General features: G+C 40.1%; 3 protein-coding genes across 3 annotated transcripts; all 3 read left to right on the top strand.

Annotated features, from left to right (window-relative positions):
• The first annotated feature begins 817 nt into the window (after positions 1-817).
• On the top strand, positions 818-2,173 carry LOC147314939 (olfactory receptor 6M1-like). The gene has a single exon (XM_086260305.1). It carries the CDS (start codon positions 1,200-1,202, stop codon positions 2,136-2,138), a length of 939 nt encoding a protein of 312 aa, XP_086116431.1. The 5' UTR covers positions 818-1,199; the 3' UTR covers positions 2,139-2,173.
• Positions 2,174-11,625: 9,452 nt separating this feature from the next.
• On the top strand, positions 11,626-12,564 carry LOC147314938 (olfactory receptor 6M1-like). Its single transcript, XM_086260304.1, has one exon. The coding sequence runs from the start codon at positions 11,626-11,628 to the stop codon at positions 12,562-12,564; it is 939 nt and encodes a 312-aa protein (XP_086116430.1).
• An 8,346-nt stretch (positions 12,565-20,910) lies between these two features.
• LOC147314937 (olfactory receptor 2AT4-like) lies at positions 20,911-21,849 on the top strand. The gene has a single exon (XM_086260376.1). The coding sequence runs from the start codon at positions 20,911-20,913 to the stop codon at positions 21,847-21,849; it is 939 nt and encodes a 312-aa protein (XP_086116502.1).
• The last annotated feature ends 748 nt before the right edge of the window (positions 21,850-22,597 follow it).

Raw genomic sequence — 22,597 nt, 5'->3', positions numbered from 1 at the left:
CGATCAGCCCTGCCGCCTCGACCCCTTTTGGAGCCCCCCCCCCCCTCTGGTTCACTCAGCCCGGCTATCACCGTAAGACGCATACTCCACCTTCCCTCGTATGCTGCCATTTTTCTGCACCCGAGTAATCTGTTTCTTCTCACGGGACACCTTTAGTTATAATAAAATTTGGTTTCTTTATTCTCCCCTACCCTGGTGTGTGTGTTCTGCTTCTGGGTCCAGCTTGCGCACGGAACTTCGGTTCATGACACTAATGAGCAAACTTAAGAAGTAACACAGTGAAAGTTGTGTCTTTTTTTTCTAAGAAAGTTTATTTGGACAAAAGATTAACTCTATCTATTTGTATAGTTGTATATTTTATCTATATTTTAACTTAAATGATTTTTTAAATTTAATTAGATGAAAATACTAACATTATTTCTAAAAAAAAAAAAGTATTGTGTGATGCATAAAATTATCCACAACACATTTATACATTTCTACACAAATACCAGTTCAAATGTTAAATTGTGGCTCAGAACCGCTTCAAGAGATAGACCAGTTTATTTACAATTGTCAAAAAGTCTTTAAGTGCTGTAGTAGAAGAGTGCTATACCAATGCCTTTATCTGCTTTATTTACGCATAATAGGCTGCATCTCCTAAGTAAAAAGGCCTGCATATGTTTTATTTAATCAATATGCATTTTATGCTTAAAATTGCTCCAAAAATTGTTCTGTTCTTCATAAAGTCTGTCCAGATTATGATATAATATTGGAATACACTAAATGGTGGTTTGTTTTTGTTTCCTTTTTTCATTTGTTTATTGTTGGGGTTCTTTTTTTACATAGGAGTTCTAGCATTTGAAGTGGAATTTAAAACTGATGATTTCCAATCTATCCTCATCTATCATTGGTTTTGGAGGGTGGGGGTGACATCATACATGTAATCTGCAGTCTCTGGTGATATGTAAACACAGAGACTTGATATCCAGTGTGATTGGATGAGGGAGCTGCCAAGTTAAGACTTCCTGTTGTTGTGAGACTTAAAATGAGAAAGCACTGTTGTGTAGTTAACCCAAACCTGTTTGGGTTTAGAAGGCTTATAACAGTTTTTGTTTTGTTTTTTTACAACTGTTTATCACTGTTAACGATTTTCGGCATATTTTTACTTCTTCAACTACATCTTGAAACCTTTTGTAATTTTATTATTTTTGTTAAATATGTCTTTACAGAATGCTTCAATCAAACTAACTTATTTTATTATAGGTGGTTTTGACACAGTCAAAAGGCCTGTAGTAGTTGGTGTGGTTATGCTGATAACCTATTTATTAGCTGTTTTTGCAAGTTCGGTCAATATCATCTTCATTGTTTCTGACAAGCAGTTACACAAACCAATGTATCTTCTGATTTGCAATCTTGCCGTTGTTGACATACTTTATACCTCTAGTTCCACTCCAACAATGATCGGGGTTCTACTTGCTGGTGTTAATACCATATCATACGTGGAGTGTATAATTCAAATGTATGTTTACCAGGTGGGAGCAACAATGGAGATGTTTTCTTTAACAATTATGGCATTTGATCGGTTAATTGCTATAATCTATCCTCTTCAGTATCATAGTTATTTAACAAATACACGTACACTAGTATTTACATACATTGTGTGGATTGTTGCCTGTAGTTTTGCACTTTTTCCACCTGTAACAGCTACACCGCTCCCTCACTGCTTTTTGAGGCTTAGGTACACTTTCTGTGACTATGGTGCAGTTATGCGAACCACTTGTGTTAACCCAGAGAAATATTTCAACCAAGTTGCCATTCTATCATTTTTTGTGTCATTTTTCACATTCACTTTCATTTGTCTTTCATATTGTGGGATCTTATTTTTTGTGAAAATATTATCAAATAATGACAAAAAGAAAATGGGAAGCACTCTTGTGAGTCACCTGATTTGTGTATCATGTTTATACTGTCCACAGTTTATCATTGTTATCTTGACCAGGTTTGGTGTGGTGTTAACTCTTGAAGAACGCCAGGGTTTATTGATTGGCACCATCCTCGGTCCATCTCTTGTAAATCCTTTTGTGTATTGTCTCAGGACAAAGGAAATTAAAAGTAAGATGTTTAAGATATTCAGGAAGATTAACACAGCTGGTTAGAGCCTTGTGAACTGTGAATACACTTACTTGTAAAATAATGGGCACAAATACCTTACAATATGAAGTGCCTTGAGGTGACTGTTGTTGTGATTTGGCGCTATATAAATAAAACTGAATTGCATTGAAATATTAAAATATTCATATATGGACTTTCTAAATCTTGTTAGGTGATTTGTGAACTTTTAAACGCTATTTAGGTGAGAAGTCACATTTAATGCAAAAATCTTGAAGATAACTTTCGTACACAGTTAAGTTCTGAAACACAAAATGTTCCATACTTGCATAAAAGTATCAAAAGTAAAAGTACAAAAACACTGGGTCACCGACCCAGGACTGTGACAGAATGTCTTTATTGTTACTATACAGTTGTACAAGGAGATACAGAGCATCTCCTACTCAGTGCAAACATGCAAGGGGGCACAGTTCTGCAGCACTATATACATATGAACAGTATTAACAGAGAAAAATATATAAAATGTACAAATATACAAACCACTTTTTAAAACTAATATGTAATAAATAGTGTTATGTATATACAGTTGGGTTATTGCACATAGAATTTGTTATTGCACAGTGGTTGTTCATAGAGGAAATGGGAAAAATTGGGGGGTGGGGTGGGTTGGGGGCTGTGTTATCGATGCATGTGTGAGTTCAGGGTGGTTATGGCCTTTGGGAAGAAACTGTTTTTCAGTCTGTGGGGTTTTTTTGCTGATGCACCTGTAGTGCTTCCCTGAGGGAAGCAGGCTGAACATGTTGAAACCAGGGTGGGAACTATCCTTTTTGTTGTCCTGTTTGGATCTTTAGCCATCAGAATTGTTGTCTTAAGGCCAAGAAAGATGCCAAGCGGATTTATTTTACCAAGTGGATCATTATGGCCTTGCCATATTGGTCCATTTGATTGACCTTTATTATAATTATGTAATTATTTTATTTTCGGTTGCTACAAACGGGACAGACATGACTGGGGGATAGGACGGGGAGAAAGAATGAAAGAAAGAGAGGGAGAGAAAGAAAAACAGAGGGGAGAAGAGACGGTGAGAAATGGGGAAGAAAGAAAGAAAAAACAAAACACCTGGATCACTTGTATGGAGAAAAAAAACAGAAGAGAAAGCAAACAAAAAAAGAGCAACATAATGAATACAGCACCATCACAATCAACTAGCTAACAGTAGATAACAGTAGATACTAAATATTAAACGATATTGTGCAGCACGCAAGATAGACAGCGCACAAAGTTCTTTGAGGCAGCAGCCAAGAAAGGTGTAGTCCGCGTCTGTGAACACCCGTGTGTACACCTGTGTGGATCAACATGCTTGTATTCCAAAGGTTTCTCCATGTAACGATCTGCTAGGGAGTGTGGGGAGCCATAGCCCCGTCCCCCAGGGCATGAAGCAGGTATGGAGGAGATGAAGAAGGTATGGAGGAGAGGTGGGAACTATCCTTGATGATGTTTACTGCTCTGCTGAGGCAGTGGGAGGAATAAATGTCCATCAGGGAGGGGAGAGGGCAGCCGACTGCCAACTTCAGGACTTCCTCTCTGTAGTCTGCCTCGTCTCCCTTTGAGATGAGTCTGACTACCATGGTGTCATCAGCAAACTTCATGATGAGATTGTTGTTGTGGGTCGAACTGCAGTCGTGGGTGTAGAGAGAATACAGGAGGGGGCTCAGCACACAACCCTGTGGGGAGCCGGTGCTCAGTGTGCGAATGGATGAGAGATGAGTGCTGAGTCTTACAGTCTGGGGCTGGTTTGTGAGAAAGTCCTTTATCCAGGCACATGTGAAAGGGGGGAGGCCAAGAGTAACCAGTTTGGTGATGAGGATATGTGGGATGATTGTATTAAAGGCTGAGCTGTAGTCCACAAAGAGCATTCGGACGTAGCTTTGCCGCTTTTCTAGGTGACTCAGCATAGAGTGGAGGGCTATGGCGATGGCGTCTTCTGTGGATCTGTTTGCACGGTATTCAAACTGGTGGGGGTCGAATTCTGGGGGGAGGTAATCCTTGATTTGCTGAAGGACTAGTCTCTCAAAGCATTTCATGATTACCGGCGTGAGGGCCACAGGGTGGTAATCAATCAGGCTGGTGATGGGAGACCTCTTCGGTACTGGGATGATTGTGGATGATTTTAGACAGGATGGGATGGCTGCCTGGTCCAGTGAGAGATTGAAGATGAGGGTGAGCTGGTGGGCATATGCTCTTAGCACCTGGGGTTCACTGCTAGGAGCACACGTCTGACATCGTGTTCCATTACAGTGAATGGAGCGGTGCAGGAACCAGGTGAGGATACGGATGGGAGCGGGGCTAAAGCAGATGAGTGCTGCTGTTGCGTTGTTTCAAAGCGGGCAAAGAAGCTGTTTATTTCCTCTGCCAGCTGCACACTCAGGTTTTCTGTTTTCACAGTGCTGCCTCTGTGGTTTACGATGTCTCGTATTCCCTGCCACACCTTCTGTGTGTTGTTGCTGGACAGGTGGGACTCTGTTTCTTTTGTGGTCTGTCTTGGCTTCTTTAATTCCCGTTTTCAGGTTAGCTCAAACAGCCCCGTACAGAGCTCTGTCGATCAGAAGGCGACATTGTGGGCATTGAGGAGTGAGCTGATCTCGCTGGTCATCCAGGGTTTTTGGTTTGGGAAAACCCGAATGCTTTTGTCCACAGTCACATTTGCAATACAGAACTTGATATAGACCAGTACTGATCCTGTGAAAGTTTCTAGTTCCTGGTCTTCAAATATGTCCCAGTCTGTCTGTGTGAAGCAGTCCTGTAGTTTGGAGAGAGCATTTTCAGGCCAGGTTGTAACAGTCTTTGTGGTGGGCCTGGCACTGCGTCTGAGGGGTGTGTAGGCAGTGCTGCCAACTCCTCAGTAAGGAAAATCGCTATTGGCTGTCCTAAAAAACAACAACCAATCTTTTAGCAATTATTGGGGTTTTTTTTAATGTTAATTTTAAATTTTTTCAGACTGTGTGTGTGTGTGTGTGTGTGTGTGTGTGTGTGTGTGTGTGTGTGTGTTTTGTCTTTTTTAAGTAGTTTTAAACCTTGTGATTCATAAAAAGTAACAGTAAAAGAAGAACATTTTTAACCATAAACCATCAAAATGGACATAGCAAGCCTCATCAGACAGCTTCAGACAAAGTCAGCAGTGGCTTCGCTCATGTGCGATTGATTTTGCAGTTTGTATGTGTGGCAGCACGAGGTGGGAATAAAGTAAATACTCTTCACAGTTTAAAAGACAACGACACCCTGGGAATTTCACCCAGGAAATACTGGAAGTAACACTAATCACCAAGAAGGCACTTAGGTTTGCTATACTCAGTACAGAGATGAGATTCAATGATAAAACAGTTTGACAATTTATTAATAATTATTTAAAACAACATATAAAAGCACAATCATAAATATCAATGTACAAATGTGCTTAAAAAAAAGGTATTCAGAGCCGAGGTTTACCAGTGGAGGGGCCGGGATGCCACGCACCAACTCAAAAAAAAGAGAACTCACCAATACACCGGTGCAGCAAACTATCACCCACTGACGCTAATAAACTAAAAGAAGACAGGTGTGTAACACTCAAAAGTTCCCACCACCAAGGTGCCCCCAGTCTCCTCCACGTCAGCCCTCCGCATCTGAATAAAAGAAAAAAAAGAATATTATAATATATTACAACAAAACTAATATGCAGCGCTGGGGGATAACCCAACTGTACGCCAGCCGACTCCCGTAGCCGGTGTTGTGCCAAAAAGTGATTGTCTGCCAAAAACTGATTTCCGGGATTTCCCAAAAAGTTATTGCTCGTATTTAAACTGCTATAAGTAACTTGTTGGGCTGTAATATGTGAAACATATGTCAAATGCATCCCTTATGGATGACATAAAGTCATCTTGAGCCACAAACAACATTCGTGTAACAAGGTAGAAGCCGCAATCAGTTTTTGGCAGTGACTTTTATATAACCTTTATTTATGCAGTTAAAAAAATCTCATTAACATTAAAAATGTGTTTTGTAAGAGTAAGTTAGCCAAGAGGACAGCAGAAATGTCAGCAAATATTATAATAGTTCTGTAAAAATATTTTAAGTGGGGATAAAGGACCGGATTGGTTATAATGTAAGTACAATAACACAGAGTTGTAAAAATACTTGAAAAACTGATAATTTTTTTTAATTCTCTATATAACCCCTTTGTAAACCCTGTTCACCGAAGTCTATTTACGAACATGCGTAAAGATATTGCACATAAAAAACACAGAGAAACATTGGAAATCAGTTTTTGGCAGACAATCACTTTTTGGCACCACTTTAAAAGGCTGGCAGCAGCAGGAAAATAAACCTCGCAACAGGAACAGATGGTAAAAGCAAAGCAGCAGCACTTCAGTTAGCGTAGCGTTGTGTAAAACTAAGGCCCACACTCCCTGCAAAGCATAATAAGTATTTACTATAAGAACAATGAAAGGCAGAGATCGTAACAAACTGAATTACGTACCGAGTAAACAGCGTCACGAATCATGAGCAGAGTGGCTCATAGGAGGCTTCTACAGCTACGACCTAAAAACAATATCTGTTTACCACCAAGTAAGGTAATGTATGCACTACACTGAGTAAACACCTACCAGCTGCGATGGAGGCTTCAGAAGGCTGACCCACAGATGATCTCTGCAACACCAAGTGAAGTCAGGTGACCAAACAGGAGATCACAGGTTAGCGATCCAGTAATGCTCAAATCGCCACTATTTATGCTAGCGCCCCCCTAATGTGCCAGGCCGAAAGTGGGTTGAACCGAGACATAACATTCATCCTGCCACAATCGCATAGGGGCGAATATCTCCTGCTCTGACATCAGCTAGGGGGGACTGCTGCGCGTGGACTACCTGCCGCCTGTGAGCACATTGGCATGGGCGAGGTGCCCACGGCAGCACCCGCTGCTTGATGAGAGTAAGACAGATACGTGCTTTCATGTCAAAAAGTCATAAGTCTCCAATAGCACCAGAAAAAGTCACCAGATTAGTCGCTAGTTGCTTTTTGGGAAAAAAAAGTTGCTAGGGGGGGGGGTCTGAAAACTCGCTAAATATAGCGACAAAGTCGCTAAGTTGGCAACACTGGGTGTAGGCGGGGGAGAGCAGGAGGGAGAGGTGGTCGGACTGACTGAGGTGGAGGAGGGGTATGGCTCTATATGATGCTTGATGTTGGAGTAAACATGGTCTAGAGCAGGGGTAGGCAACGCCAGGCCTCGAGTGCCGGTGTCCTGCAGGTTTTAGATCTCACCCTGGGTCAACACACCTGAATCAAATGATTAGTTCATTACCAGCCCCCTGGAGAACTTCAAGACATGTTGAGGAGGTAATTTAGCCATTTGAATCAGCTGTGTTGGATCAAGGACACATCTAAAACCTGCAGGACACTGGCACTCAAGGCCTGGCGTTGCCTACCCCTGGTCTAGAGTGTTCTCTCCTCTAGTGGGACATTTGACATGCCGATAGAACTTTGGGAGTACAGTCTTTATGTTGGCCTTATTAAAGTCACCTGCAATTACGTGAACACCGTCCGGGTGGGCCCGCAGCTGTTTGTTAATGGTGTTCAGCAGGATAGAGAGCCCTGTGTTTACGTTGGCATCAGGTGGAATATACACAGCCGTGATGATCACTACCATTAGCTCTCTCAGTAGAAAAAAAAAAGGCTGGCATCTTACTGACATGTACTCTAGGTTCGGGGAGCAGTGATTGTTTATAATTGTCCTGTTGTTGCACCAGCGTCCATGCACGTAATACAAAGAAATAAGAAGGACATACAAACTAAATAAAAGAAAGGAGTACTGAGAAGGAGTGCTGTGAGCCACTGCAACACTGTGCGCCGCCATCTTAAAGAGATACAACCCACATACTGAAGTGTGCTGCTAACTCACAAAATCCAGAATTTAACTTAAAAATCCTATTCCTCACATACAAGGTCTTAATTAATCAGTCCCCGTCTTATCTTAATGACCTTATATTACCATATCACCCCATTAGAGCACTTCACTGTCGCACTGCAGGCTTACTTGTTGTTCCTAGAGTATTTAAAAGTAGAATGGGAAGGAGAGCCTTTAGTTTCCAGGCCCCTCTTCTATGAAATCAGCTTCCAGTTAGGTTTCGGGAAATGGACACTATCTCTACTGTTAAAAGGATGTTTTTCCTTCCCACTCACCAAAGTGCTTGCTCATAGGGGGTCATATGATTGTTGGGTTTTCTCTGTATATATTATTGTTGAGATTGTTTATCGGGGTCCAAGTTGTTAGGGGTGGCTCCCACATCACTTGATATTTCCGTGCTCATAGCAGAAACAGGTGAACGATACTTCTGTTGTATCATCCTTTCAATTTTAGGGTTGCTGGTGTTGGCAGCAGTGACACAGTTAAAATTGGGGTCATTACGAATTTTGGCTTCCTCATTCACAAGTTTGACAAAAACTGAAAAATGGAGGAAAAGGCACTGCATTCTTTCTTTTGAACCTCGAGGTAGCTGTTACCCGTCTCGTCTGAAGGTTGTATGCCCAGTAGTTTTCTGGTCAATCATCAAATCTCAGCAGGCCACAGCTGATCATCTCCTTTCGTTTTAGATATTTTGTTAGATCTCAAGTGTCAGGATGACTACCCCTTACAGGTGTGGGTGTCACAGGCTGGGTCTCCGACCCAGCACTCTGAGTTTTCTTTGTATTTTTTGATATGTTATTAGTTTGTGTTATTTCCTATTTGCCTTTAGTTTAGGCAGTTATTGTTCCTGGGTTTTCTATGTTTTGGTGTTTTCTACTTATTTCATCACGTATTAGGTCTGTTAAGTTGTGTTGTCATTTCCTGTTTTATTCTGACAATGTCATGTGTTCTTTGTTCATTGTATTTAGCTTTCCTCTCCTGGTCCTGTCATTAGGTTTATGTCTGTCAGCTGTTTTCCCCCATGTGTCGCCACTTCCCCTGATCACCTCATGTCTGTATTTAAGCCTTTTGTTTTCTTCATGCCATTGTCAGTTCATCTGTTTATCTCACCAGAGTTACAGTCATAGTCATAGTCTTAGCCTGTTTATTTTCCACCTCAGTCATAGTTATAGTTTTTGGTCTTAGTACCTTTAGTGTTTTGTTTCTTAGTGTTTTGCCAGCTTAGTGTTTTATTTCTTAGTGTTTTGCCTGTTTGCTTTGGTCTCTTGGTTCATTTCCTGCCGTCATCGCAATAAAGGTTCACTTTTCTGTTAATCATTACTATTCCTCGTCATCATCTGCTTTTGGGTCCTGTTTCCGCACACATCGGCGCACCCCGCCGTGACAGTTGGACTGAGGATGCTGAAATGGATCATTATTTGCTGGCTGTCCTCCATAGCTCCAGTTGCAAGAGTCTCTCTTTGTGTTCAAAGCATAGAAAACTGGTAAAACTAAATACTAATCATTAATTAGTTACTGATTACTTTTTTCAAGTAACTTGACCAACAGTGTTCTTGAGTATGACAAGAATGAGGACCTACACACACGGCATTGCACCTTGCTATGCATTTTATTGATACAGGCTTTTACACACTGTGTATGAGCAGCTTTCCAGTCACACCACTCTTTCCTCTGGTCTCAGCAAAATCTTTAAAAGGGGAGACATGATTTGATGAAGGAGGTCAGGTTACATTTAACAGCCATTCACTTTTGACGTTTATGTTCTTGCTGCTTTCAAATGGCCCGGCCTACCAATGGTACCGCTGAATTAGGACACATGCATAGTAGCCCTCAGTAGATTTTTTGATAGCCATGTCAATGTGACACAAGTTACTTTCCTTCATAAAGCTGGCTCCCCAACCTCTGCGTCTGTAACATTTCCAGCACATAGCAATGCTGTAAAAGTGTTTACTGGCAAAAAGATAAGGGAGGACTCTAATGCAGAAAGCATGTGGAGAAGCAGGTGTGAAGTGAAAGTTACTTAATGTACACAAGATGAAAGACTAACACAATGAATAATCGGGAACTTAAAGTGAGCGTGCCTTCCACACATGCTAAACAACTGTCTCAGTTTCTAGCTCTTCTGAGGAAATTACAAAACCACTCAGAAACTTAAATGATTATCTAAATATTCAGGCGTAGCCTTGACTCAAAATGCAGAATTTCCTAAGTACAACACTAACACTAAACACTAACATTGTCACAGACCCGGCTCTGGGGTCTTGGGGTCCGTGAGCAGCGTGAACTGTTATTATTATTATTATTTTATTTTATTTATTTATTTTTGAGTGATTTTTATTTCAGATGTGTAATGATGTGAGCCCAACTTTATCAAGCCAAAAAAATTGACATATCTATAAATCACATACAGAAATAAAAGACACAAGTATTGTGTCACCAAACCCTGAGGTTCATTACTGGAGCTAGGTACTGATTATAATTCACTCAAGAGGGGTGAGTATGACACATCTTTCCTATCAGCCCTTTTTAAACAAAGAAGTCATTAACCTAATGAGCAAACTTAAGAGGGAACACAGTGAAAGTTGTGTCTTGTTTTCAAAGAAAATTTAGTTGGAAAAAAGATTAACTCTATTGCTTGGTATATTTTATATATATTTCAAATGAAATGAAATTATTGTGTTTTTTTTTTATTCACTTAAATTAAAAATACTAACATTATTTCTAAAAAATAAAATATTGTGTGATGCATCCACAACACATTTATTCGTTTCTACACAAATACCAGTTCAAAGGTTAAATTGTGGCTCAGAACCACTTCAAGAGATAGACCAGTTTATTTACAATTGTCAAAAAGTCTTTAAGTGCTGTATGAAAGTGTGTTAGTAAATATGAACATGCTCAGAGTAGAAGAGTTCTATACCGATGCATTTATCTGCTGAATTTACGCATAATAGGCTGCTTCTCCTCAGTAAAAAGGCCTGCATATGTTTTTTTTGTCAATATGAATTTTGTGCTTAAAAAATGCTCCAAAAAAATGTTCTTTTCTTCATAAAGTCTGTTCAAATTATAATATAATGTTGGAATTCACTAAATGGTTGTTTGTTTTTATTTCCTTTTTTCATTTGGTTGTTGTTGGGGTTCTTTTTTTATATAGGTGTTCAAGCATTTGAAGCATCAGAGGTAAATTGGGCTTCACTGGTACTGATAAAGCCCTGTGGCATTTTGTGCTGAAGTATGGAAATAGAATTAGTGGAATTTAAAATTGATGATTTCCAATCTATCCTCATCTATCATTGGTTTTGGAGGGTGGGGGTGACATCATACTAGACTTGTAGTCTGCAGTCCCTTGTGATATGTAAACACAAAGAATTGACATCCAGTGTGATTGGATAAGGGAGCTGCCAAGTTAAAACTTCCTGTTGTTGTGAGACTTAAAATGAGAAAGCACTGTTTTGTAGTTAACCCAAACCTGTTTCAGTTTAGAAGGGTTATACCAGTTTCTTTTTTACAACTGTTAAACACGCTTAACATTTTCAGCATATTTTTACTTCTCCAACTACATCTTGAAACGTTTTGTAACTTAATATTTGTTAAATATGTCTTTACAGAATGCTTCAATCAAACTAACACATTTTATTATAGGTGGTTTTGACACAGTCAAAAGGCCTGTAGCAGTTGGTGTGGTTATGCTAATAACCTATTTACTAGCTGTTTTTGCAAGTTTGGTCAATATCATCTTCATTGTTTCTGACAAGCAGTTACATAAACCAATGTATCTTCTGATTTGCAATCTTGCTGTTGTTGACATACTTTATACCTCTAGTGCCACTCCAACAATGATCAGGGTTCTGCTTGCTGGTGTTAATACCATATCATATGTGGAGTGTATAATTCAAATGTATGTTTACCAGGTGGGAGCAACAATGGAGATGTTTTCTTTAACAATTATGGCATTTGATCGGTTAATTGCTATAATCTATCCTCTTCAGTATCATAGTTATTTAACAATTACACGTACACTAGTATTTACATACATTCTGTGGATTGTTGCCTGTAGTTTTGCACTTTTTCCACCTGTAACAGCTACACCGCTCCCTCACTGCAATTCAAGGCTTAGGTACACTTTCTGTGACTATGCTGCAGTTATGCGAACCACTTGTGTTAACCCAGAGAAATATTTCAACCAAGTTGCCAGTATATACTTTTTTGTGTCATTTTTCACATTCACTTTCATTTGTCTTTCATATTGTGGGATCTTATTTTTTGTGAAAATATTATCAAATAATGACAAAAAGAAAATGGGAAGCACTCTTGTGAGTCACCTGATTTGTGTATCATGTTTATACTGTCCACAGTTTATCATTGTTATCTTGACCAGATTTGGTGTGGTGTTAACTCTTGAAGAACGCCAGGGATCGTTAATTGGCACCATCCTCGGCCCATCTCTTGTAAATCCTTTTGTGTATTGTCTCAGGACAAAGGAAATTAAAAGTAAGATTATTAAGATATTCAGGAAGATTAACACAGCTGGTTAGAGCCTTGTGAACTGTGAATACACTTACTTGTAAAATAATGGGCACAAATACCTTACAATATGAAGTGCCTTGAGGTGACTGTTGTTGTGATTTGGCGCTATATAAATAAAACATAATTGCATTGAAATATTAAAATATTCATATATGGACTTTCTAAATCTTGTTAGGTGATTTGTGAACTTTTAAACGCTATTTAGGTGAGAAGTCACATTTAATGCAAAAATGTTGAAGATAACTTTCTTACACAGTTAAGTTCTGAAACACAAAATGTTCCAATTCACTCTGGGACTTTCTGAGTTTTAATTAAAATTCAGAGACCACAAGTTTACAATTTAATTACTGAACTAACATCTTCTCTCATTGATTCTTTGACAGTTTCTTTAGTGATTATTTATAGTTTTTGTGAGCAACACTGTGTAACAATAACAATTAAGTAATTACTTTATTTTGAAACAAAATAACAAAATTAATGTTTTAATGTTGTCTGAGCAGACTTTTATGACCCTAAGAATATTTATTTCCTTTGTGAAAACAGTTGAGGTCATTAAAAAATTAAGCAACTGCTAAGAAGTCAAGGGTCACATTAAGAGAGTAAGAGGATCTTTTTGTTGAATCAACTACTAAAATAGCAAACTTCAGATGGGAAAGGAACGGACCGTGAAAAGAAAGATGTCTAAATTTAAAAATTAGATTTTTTTCTATAAACTAAAAACATTTTCATCTTATATATGAGAAGTTTTTTGGGCTACAACCCACATACTGAAGTGTGCTGCTAACTCACAAATGGATATATTATATGAAATATTAGTGCTCACTATATTTGCCAGTTAACACTTTGCAGCTTAATGAGAATGTTTCAATCTGAATGTATGCTGTGACAAGAAATGTTTTGCAGGGCAAATACTGTCCATGACATTATCATTATAATTATTACTAACACAAGAAGAGTGATAAATGCATCTCCCCAGACCTGATATTTTTTGGTTATTTTATAAAAAGATAGAAAACATGATGATGATAATAGAAAAACTTAAGAAATCTTTGGGGGTTTTTTTGGGGGTTTTTTTTTAATTCACCTCCAGCCATATGCAGTTAGTATTTTTTTGGGAGGGCTGCATAACAGTACACCTATGGTGGGTAAAATTGCAAATTAAATTGAAAATATATGATGGCAAACTCCAAATGGCAAACCTGGACTAAAATCACTCAAACTAATTTCATACACTGGTTTTAAAACCTTTTTTAACGATATTTGGCCCAGTTGTATGACAACTGTATCCTCTGAAGCTTCTCTCTATGAGATTCATGAGACAGCCACCTGAAATGGTTTTCTAATAGTCTTCAAGGACTTCCCAGGGGAGCTGAGTACTTGTTGGCCCTTTTGCCTTTGCTCTGCAATCCATCTCATCCCAAACCACCTCAGTTGGGTTTAGGGCAGATGACGGTGGAGTCCAGGCCATCTGGTGCAGAGCTCCATCACTCTCCTTATTGCTCAAATAGTCCTTATACAGCCTGGAGGTGTGTTTGGGGTCACTGTCCTGTTGAAAAATAAATGATGGTCCAACTAAATGCAAACCAGATAGGAAGGCATGTGACCAATGTTCCCTCTAATTTCTCATCAAAGTCAAAGTCAACTTTATTTGTCAATTCTGCCACATGTACAGGACATACAGAGAATAGAAATTTCGTTACTCTCAAACCCTAGATGAAATAGCAATGAACATTTAAATATAAGAGAGTGATTAAAAAATGCAAATAAAATAATTAAAAAGTAAAAATTTAAATAAATACAATACAAATTAACAAGAAAGCTATACAATATACAATATACAATATTCAGGTAAGGGTAAATGACATTAAGTGTAAACCAGGCAGAGTAGTGCAAATAGGCAAATAGTGCAAATGGAGATTTAGTAATGTACAGTAAGAGATAGTATAACAACAAAGTCTTATGAGGTAGTGGCAGTCCAATGCTCCACAAAGTGACTGGTAACTGGTGCAGGCCAGTGAGTGAGTCAGAGTGTGTGTGTGTGTGTGTGTGTGTGTGTGTGTGTGTGTGTGTGTGTGTGTGTGTGTGACAGAGTTCAGTGAGACCATGGAGGAGAAGAGGGGAGAGGGGGCAGAATCGGGAGGGAGTTAAGCTTCCTGACAGCCTGATGGATGAAGCTGTCCTTCAGTCTGCTGGTCCTGGCCTGGAGACTCCGCAGTCTCCTCCCTGACGGCAGCAGCTTGAAGAAGCTTTGCATTGGGTGCGTGGGATCAGCCGCTATGCAAAGGGCTTTTTTAGTGAGACGGGTGCTGTAAATGTCCTGGAGGGAGGGGAGAGAGACACCAATGATCCTCTCTGCAGCTCTCACTATGCGTTGGAGGGTTCTATGACAGGACGCATTGCAGGCTCCAAACCACACAGTGATGCAGCTCGACAGGATGCTCTCGATGGTGCCTCTGTAGAAAGTGTACATGATGGGGGCTGGTGCTCCTGCTCTTCTTAGTTTGCGGAGAAAGAAGAGACGCTGCTGTGATTTCTTGGCCAGTGCTGTGGTGTTGTACGTCCAGGAGAGATCCTCTGTGATGTGCACACCCAAGAACTTGGTGCTGCTCACTCTCTCCACAGACGCTCCGTCAATGGTCAGAGGAGCATGTTGGGTGTGCATTCTCCTGAAGTCCACAACAATCTCCTTCGTCTTCTCCACATTCAGAGAGAGATTGTTGTCAACACACCATGTGGCCAGGCATCTCACCTCACTTCTGTAGTCGGTCTCATCCCTGTTGCTAATGAGACCCACCACCGTTGTGTCGTCCGCAAACTTGATGAAGAGGTTGGAGCTATATGATGGAGTGCAGTCATGGGTCAGCAGAGTGAAGAGGAGGGGGCTCAGCACACATCCCTGCGGGGCCCCCGTGTTTAAAATGATGGTGCTGGATGTATTACTGCCGACCCGTACTGCTTGAGGTCTTCCGGTGAGGAAATCCAACAGCCAGTTGCACAGTGAGGTGTTGAGCCCCAGCTGGACCAGTTTTTGAGTGAGCTGTTAGGGGATTATAGTGTTGAATGCTGAACTGAAATCTATGAACAGCATTCGAACATATGAATCTCATGTGTCTGAGCGAACGCACAAACTCCCTGAGCAATCCCTTGGACCACTGTGAGCAACAGCAGACTTGTGCACTGTGGTCACGCCAGCATCGAATCCATCCAAGTTACATGGTTTATTAAAATAATCAAATTACAGCATTTACATTTATGTTAGACTACTTTTAATTAACTGTTTTAGCCCACTTACAATGAAAAGTTAAAAAAATCTTGTTCATGACCTGTGTAGTATGTTAACACTACTGGAAGTAAAAATAACTTGAACTCCAATTTTGAAAACAAAACTTTCTTTCTTTCTTTCTTTTTTTTAAAATTTCTTTATTATTTTATATAAAGATCTGACTTGTACCATGAGTCTGTGGTCTGGGAGAGAGTCCTGTAACTCTGTCTGCAAAATACAGAATATAGAAGCTAAGCTCGTTGCAACATGGCAACTGCCTCAACGCTACCCGAAATGGAACCTCCCCCAACCTCATTCAGATCTGGCGTTTGGAACTATCTTGGTTTTCATGTGAAGCATGACCCTGATGGTAAGCGCGTCATGGACAAAAGTAAAACAGTGTGTCGGATGTGCCACGCAATGCTCAATTGATGGGAACCAATGCGTTAGCGCAGTTAGCTTGTTAAGGTGTTGATGCCGTCCAGCCCAACGCATGGGGGCGATCCGTGGTAACTTGTTAACGGAGATTTGTCGCGTTATGGCGTTAACGTCATTTTAACGAGATTAACGCTGACAGCACTAGTGTGAACACAACGAATATGACTGCACATTTACGCCGACATCATCCTAGTGCAAAGATAAATGGAAGCAGACAAAAACAACAACCACGCATGCTACACCCTTCACCCGAGTCATTTAGACAGCCGTTAGCACATGAGTCTCCTTATGGGGACCTGATATGTTTAATATGCTGCTGAGAATATAGCCCAGAAGAAGCATATAGTATAGTTTTTATTTTGGAAAGAGCCATTTCTCTGTAATAAACTCTCTTTTCCAAAGATGAGTGATTTCTCGATCAGATTGATTTATTTTTATCACTATTATTTTGTTGTTTCAGCAACATTAAATTTAAAAAAATTTATTTTTGAGTTAAAATCTATATTTATAATTTTAATAAATGACAAACTAAAAAGGCATGAACATTTTTTTGTATCGAAAAAATATCAAACCGTGACACCAAAGTATCGAACCGAACCATACCGAGAATTTTTTGTATCGTTGCACCCCTATTAATTATAGTTACAAGTTACTTCTTCAAAAAAGTAACTGAGTTAATAACTGAGTTACAATATTCTAAAAGTAATTAATTACTTGAAAAGTAACTATTGTGTTTGGTGACACAATACTTTTGTCTTTTATTTCTGTATGGGATATATAGATATGTCAAGATTTTGGCACGATAAAGTTGGGCTCACATCATTACACATCTGAAGTAAAAATCACTAATTTGTTTGTGTTGTGAAGAACAAGATGAGGAGACCAGGATTGCCACCAGGAGATTTACACCCCAGAAAATATTCTGTATGAGAACCATTTTGTTGTCCTTTGTGCTATTTGAATCACATTGTTGTTGAATTGTGCTATACAAATAAACTTGCCTTGCCTTGCCTTTTTGTTAAAGAGGCATAATCTAATGATTGCACAGTTTATTTTTCTCTTTTTGCTCTCAGTGACTATCAAGACTGACTCAATTTACTGTGAACTTTTGAAGGGACCCGCTCAGCCAGAACTGGAGGTCAGCGAGTCAGAAGGACCCCCACGTCTAGCGCGCCCTCCACGCCGCCCACGTCTAGCGCGTCCACGTCAGTGACCGGCGCTTCATAGGCCATGTGCCACTCCTCGATATTGCTCACCGGAGCCGCGCTGTTGCCGTCGGACCCGGGGCAAGCCGCCGGAGGAGCAGCGCCGCCGCCACCGGACCTGTGGCAGGCCATCGGAGCAGCAGCGTCGCCGCCGCCACTGGACCCGGGGCCCGCCGCCGGAGGAGCAGCAGCGCCGCCACTGGATCAGTGGCAGGCCCCCAGAACCGTTTCGCTGCTGATGCCGGACCCATGGCCGTCCGCCGGAGCTGCAACGTTACCGCCATTGGACTCGAGGTAGGCCTCCTGAACTCTTTTGTTGTAATGATGGGCCGCCTGAGACTGTTTTGTGGCATTTTTCTTTTTTGCTCCGCTGCGGGATGCGCAGTCGGACTTTGGGACTGTGACCTTGGGGGGTTGTTCTTTTGTGGTTTTTGCTTGTTTCGGTTCTGGCCCGCCGCCCGCCCTGGGTTGGTTGTACTGTACTTTTTGGTTTGTGTTTATGTTTTAGGGTCGTCAGGAGCCGACCCTTGGGGGGGGGGTACTGTCAGGGTCCTGGGACTGGGCGACCCAGGACCCCTGGGCAGTCATGAACCTGTTATATTATTATGTATTTTTGGTGTTGCTCCCCCTTCTTCTCTATGCTTGTACATGTGTTTGGGTGGCTGTGTGTCGGAGCACTCGTTTATAGGCGCCGTCAGGCCTGGTGGGTGTGGCCCTGCTAGGGGACTGGCCACACCCGAAGCCACACACCTGCTGCTGATCAGGCCTCGTCGGGAGAGCTACTTAAGAGTCTTGGAGCTCCCACCGGTGCGGGATCATTGCTTGAGACTCTACGTTAGTCACCCAGTTTAGGTTTCGTCGTTAAGTGCATGCCTGCCATTGTTTAGTGTCCTGACAGCTGCCGCTATTGTTTCCCGCAGGAGGAGCGTGGAAGGCCTGAAGAGCAGCGAGCACCGGGAGTGCAGACACGGGAGCAGAGAGCACTAGGAGGACACGACACGGGAGTCTGGGGAAAACATGGGGACTTATTGTTGTTTTGTACCACACACTGTAAATAAACGCACTGTTCGCACACAGAGCACCGCGCCTGAGTCCTCCTTCCCTACAACCTCCATGGTCTGCCATGCCAAACCGTGACAATTTCTTGGTATATTTTAAATGAAATGATCTTTTTATTTACTTAAATTAAAAATACTAACATTATTTCTAAAAAATAAAATATTATGCGATGCATCTGTAACACACCCAAAGAAAGATTCTAGGTCTGACGGCCAACCGTCTCTGTCGTGGGCAAAAAGATGACAGTCAATAAAATTCTAAAAGATAATTTATTGACAAAAAAATATATCAAGAGATAAAAGATAAAACAGTCCAGTGTCCCATTTATGAATTATATAAAAAACACACAATCCCAAGGCCAGAGCCAGCTATGCCACATGGCCAGTTGCACTCCACGTGTTGCCTGTAACAGGGTTAGAAGTTGTCCTTGGAGACCCACCACCCTGCAAGCATATAGCCAGTGGTCACTCCAGCCTCTGCAACTCTGCTACCTTTAGGCTGTGGCATATAATAGGCCCTGGCCTGCACAGAGAGACAAAACGACACTTTCAATATAGAATTCATAGCACAAAATCCATCCATCCCAAACATATCTGATTTCATCACATTACATACCTGCACAGAGAGACAAAACGACACAGCAGTGTTTGTAGTGTGGGCTATAAGTAGACCAGTGTATCAGTGCAATCAAGTACACCTGCCTCTAATTAGTCCAACCCCATTCCAGCCATTGGCTCACCAAAAATGTGACACACACACACACAAAACCACTCCCAACCCAGTGCAACTTCACACAATAATATGGAGCTGAATTAACACAGGCACATTAGTCTACCATGTTACACATCCACAACACATTTATGCATTTTTACACAAATACCAGTTCAAATGTTAAATTGTGGCTCAGAACCACTTCAAGAGATAGACCAGTTTATTTACAATTGTCAAAAAGTCTTTAAGTGCTGTATGAAAGTGTGTTAGTAAATATGAACATGCTCAGAGTAGAAGAGTTCTATACCGATGCATTTATCTGCTGAATTTACGCATAATAGGCTGCTTCTCCTCAGTAAAAAGGCCTGCATATGTTTTTTTATCAATATGAATTTTGTGCTTAAAAACTGCTCCAAAAATTGTTCTTTTCTTCGTAAAGTCTGTTCAAATTATAATATAATGTTGGAATTCACTAAATGGTTGTTTGTTTTTATTTCCTTTTTTAATTGGGTTATTGTTGGGGTTCTTTTTTTATATAGGTGTTCAAGCATTTGAAGCATCAGAGGTAAATTGGGCTTCACTGGTACTGATAAAGCCCTGTGGCATTTTGTGCTGAAGTATGGAAATAGAATTAGTGGAATTTAAAATTGATGATTTCCAATCTATCCTCATCTATCATTGGTTTTGGAGGGTGGGGGTGACATCATACATCATGTAATCTGCAGTCTCTGGTGATATGTTATCACAGAATTGATAACATATCATTGATGACATCCAGTGTGATTGGATAAGGGAGCTGCCAAGTTAAAACTTCCTGTTGTTGTGAGACTTAAAATGAGAAAGCACTGTTGTGTAGTTAACCCAAACCTGTTTGGGTTTAGATGTCACGGTTCTGGGTCAGTTTCCACCCAGTATTTTGATGTTATTATGTTTTGGTTAACTTTTGCATCAGGGATTGCTTTCTTGTTCTCTTGTTGTGTTAATGATGATGATTATGATGTTTATTATTAGAGTTTCATGTTTCTGTTTGTGTTTAGGATTTGTTCTTCGGTTGGGTCTGCTTAGTATATGTCTAGTTCCATGTGTCATTTTCTGTCTGTCTCTCAATGTCGAGTCTGTGTCTTACTGTGATGGTTTCTTGTTCCTGTTTTATTGTGAAGGTCTGCGTCTCATGTGAGTGTGTTCAGTTTTACCTCGCGTCTCGGTAATGACTCCCAGCTGTGTCTCCCACCTGTGTGTAATCTCTCTGTGATTCTCTGAGTGTATTTAAGGCGTGTCTTCTGTGTTTGTACTTGCTGGACCGTCTGTGTTTCCACCCTGCTTCATCTGTGTGTTTCCCTGCAGTCAACCATCATCTGGTTCCGCCCGCTCTCATTCATGTCCATGTCCAGGTTCGTGTTCTGTAGTTAGTTTGTTCCCAGTTTAGTTTAGTCATTGCTCCGTTCGCCGTTTGTCCATTTCCTTTTTGTGTTTAATAAACCACCCTCACACCTGTACAAGTGCCTGCGTTTGGATCCTCCTTTATTTTCCACACTGCTCATCTCACTCGCCGTGACATTAGAAGGGTTATACCAGTTTCTTTTTTTTACAACTGTTAAACACGGTTAACATTTTCAGCATTTTTTCAGCATATCTTCAGCTACATCTTGAAACGTTTTGTAATTTAATATTTCTTAAATATGTCTTCACAGAATGCTTCAATCAAACTAACACATTTTATTATAGGTGGTTTTGACACAGTCAAAAGGCCTGTAGCAGTTGGTGTGGTTATGCTGATAATCTATTTACTAGCTGTTTTTGCAAGTTTGGTCAATATCATCTTCATTGTTTCTGACAAGCAGTTACACAAACCAATGTATCTTCTGATTTGCAATCTTGCTGTTGTTGACCTACTTTATACCTCTAGTGCCACTCCAACAATGATCAGGGTTCTGCTTGCTGGTGTTAATACCATATCATATGTGGAGTGTATAATTCAAATGTATGTTTACCAGGTGGGAGCAACAATGGAGATGTTGTCTTTAACAATTATGGCATTTGATCGGTTAATTGCTATAATCTATCCTCTTCAGTATCATAGTTATTTAACAATTACACGTACACTAGTATTTACATACATTCTGTGGATTGTTGCCTGTAGTTTGGTGCTTTTTACACTTGTAACAGCTACACCGCTCCCTCACTGCAATTCAAGGCTTAGGTACACTTTCTGTGACTATGCTGCAGTTATGCGAACCACTTGTGTTAACCCAGAGAAATATTTCAACCAAGTTGCCATTCTATCATTTTTTGTGTCATTTTTCACATTCACTTTCATTTGTCTTTCATATTGTGGGATCTTGTTTTTTGTGAAAAAAATATCAAATAATGACAAAAAGAAGATGGGAAGCACTCTTGTGAGTCACCTGATTTGTGTATCATGTTTATACTGTCCTCTGTTTGTCATTGTTATCTTGACCAGATTTGGTGTGGTGTTAACTCTTGAAGAACGCCAGGGATCGTTAATTGGCACCATCCTCGGCCCATCTCTTGTAAATCCTTTTGTGTATTGTCTCAGGACAAAGGAAATTAAAAGTAAGATTATTAAGATATTCAGGAAGATTAACACAGCTGGTTAGAGCCTTGTGAACTGTGAATACACTTACGTTCTCTTTTTTGTTTCCTTCTCTTTCTTATGAGGTAATAGATAGCGCTAGAATAATTTATGCATTATGTTTGACGACACAGATTATAAATCATATGATTTTGAAGTAGGTATTGACCCTGAAAGGAATGTGCTTAATACAATTAATGTCACATGTGATTATTTTACAGAGGAGCAATTCAGGGATAAGGTTGATATAGCCAATACATTTTCTTTAATTCATATTAACTGCAGAAGTCTTTATAGAAGTTTTGCTTCGATTGAAGATTTTCTGTATAGTCTGAGAGGCAAGTTTCAAATAATTGCTCTGTCTGAAACATGGTTAGATGAGAATAAGGGTTGTAATTTTTGTATTGAAGGATACGATTTGTACTTTGTGAATAGAATTAAGACAAAGGCAGGAGGGGTGGCACTTTTCGTTAATTGTGATTTGAAATGTAAAAAAGTTGAATGTATGTCTGTTGTTATGGATGATTTAATGGAGTCTGTGACAGTAGAATTGGATATAGAAAAGAGAAGTAATATAATTGTAACGTGTATATATAGGAAACCGGGATCACAGATTGAGTTATTTACAGAAGCAGTAGAAAATTTATTGAGTAAGGTTAAGGGAAATAAGACTGTATGTTTGTGTGGTGATTATAATATTGATCTTTGTAAAGTGACAAATGATAAGGCTTCGTCAGATTTTTTTGAATTATTATATGGTAAAGGATTTTATC

This window comes from Aulonocara sp. 'chitande type north' Nkhata Bay, linkage group LG14 (genome assembly GCF_057382095.1).
Source record: "Aulonocara sp. 'chitande type north' Nkhata Bay isolate Kocher_YH1m ecotype deep benthic linkage group LG14, A_spYH_male_GT1.1, whole genome shotgun sequence".
NCBI classification, from domain to species: domain Eukaryota; kingdom Metazoa; phylum Chordata; class Actinopteri; order Cichliformes; family Cichlidae; genus Aulonocara; species Aulonocara sp. 'chitande type north' Nkhata Bay.
The sequence above is the reverse complement of the archived record's forward strand: the minus strand, read 5'-3'. Positions and strand labels throughout refer to the sequence as shown.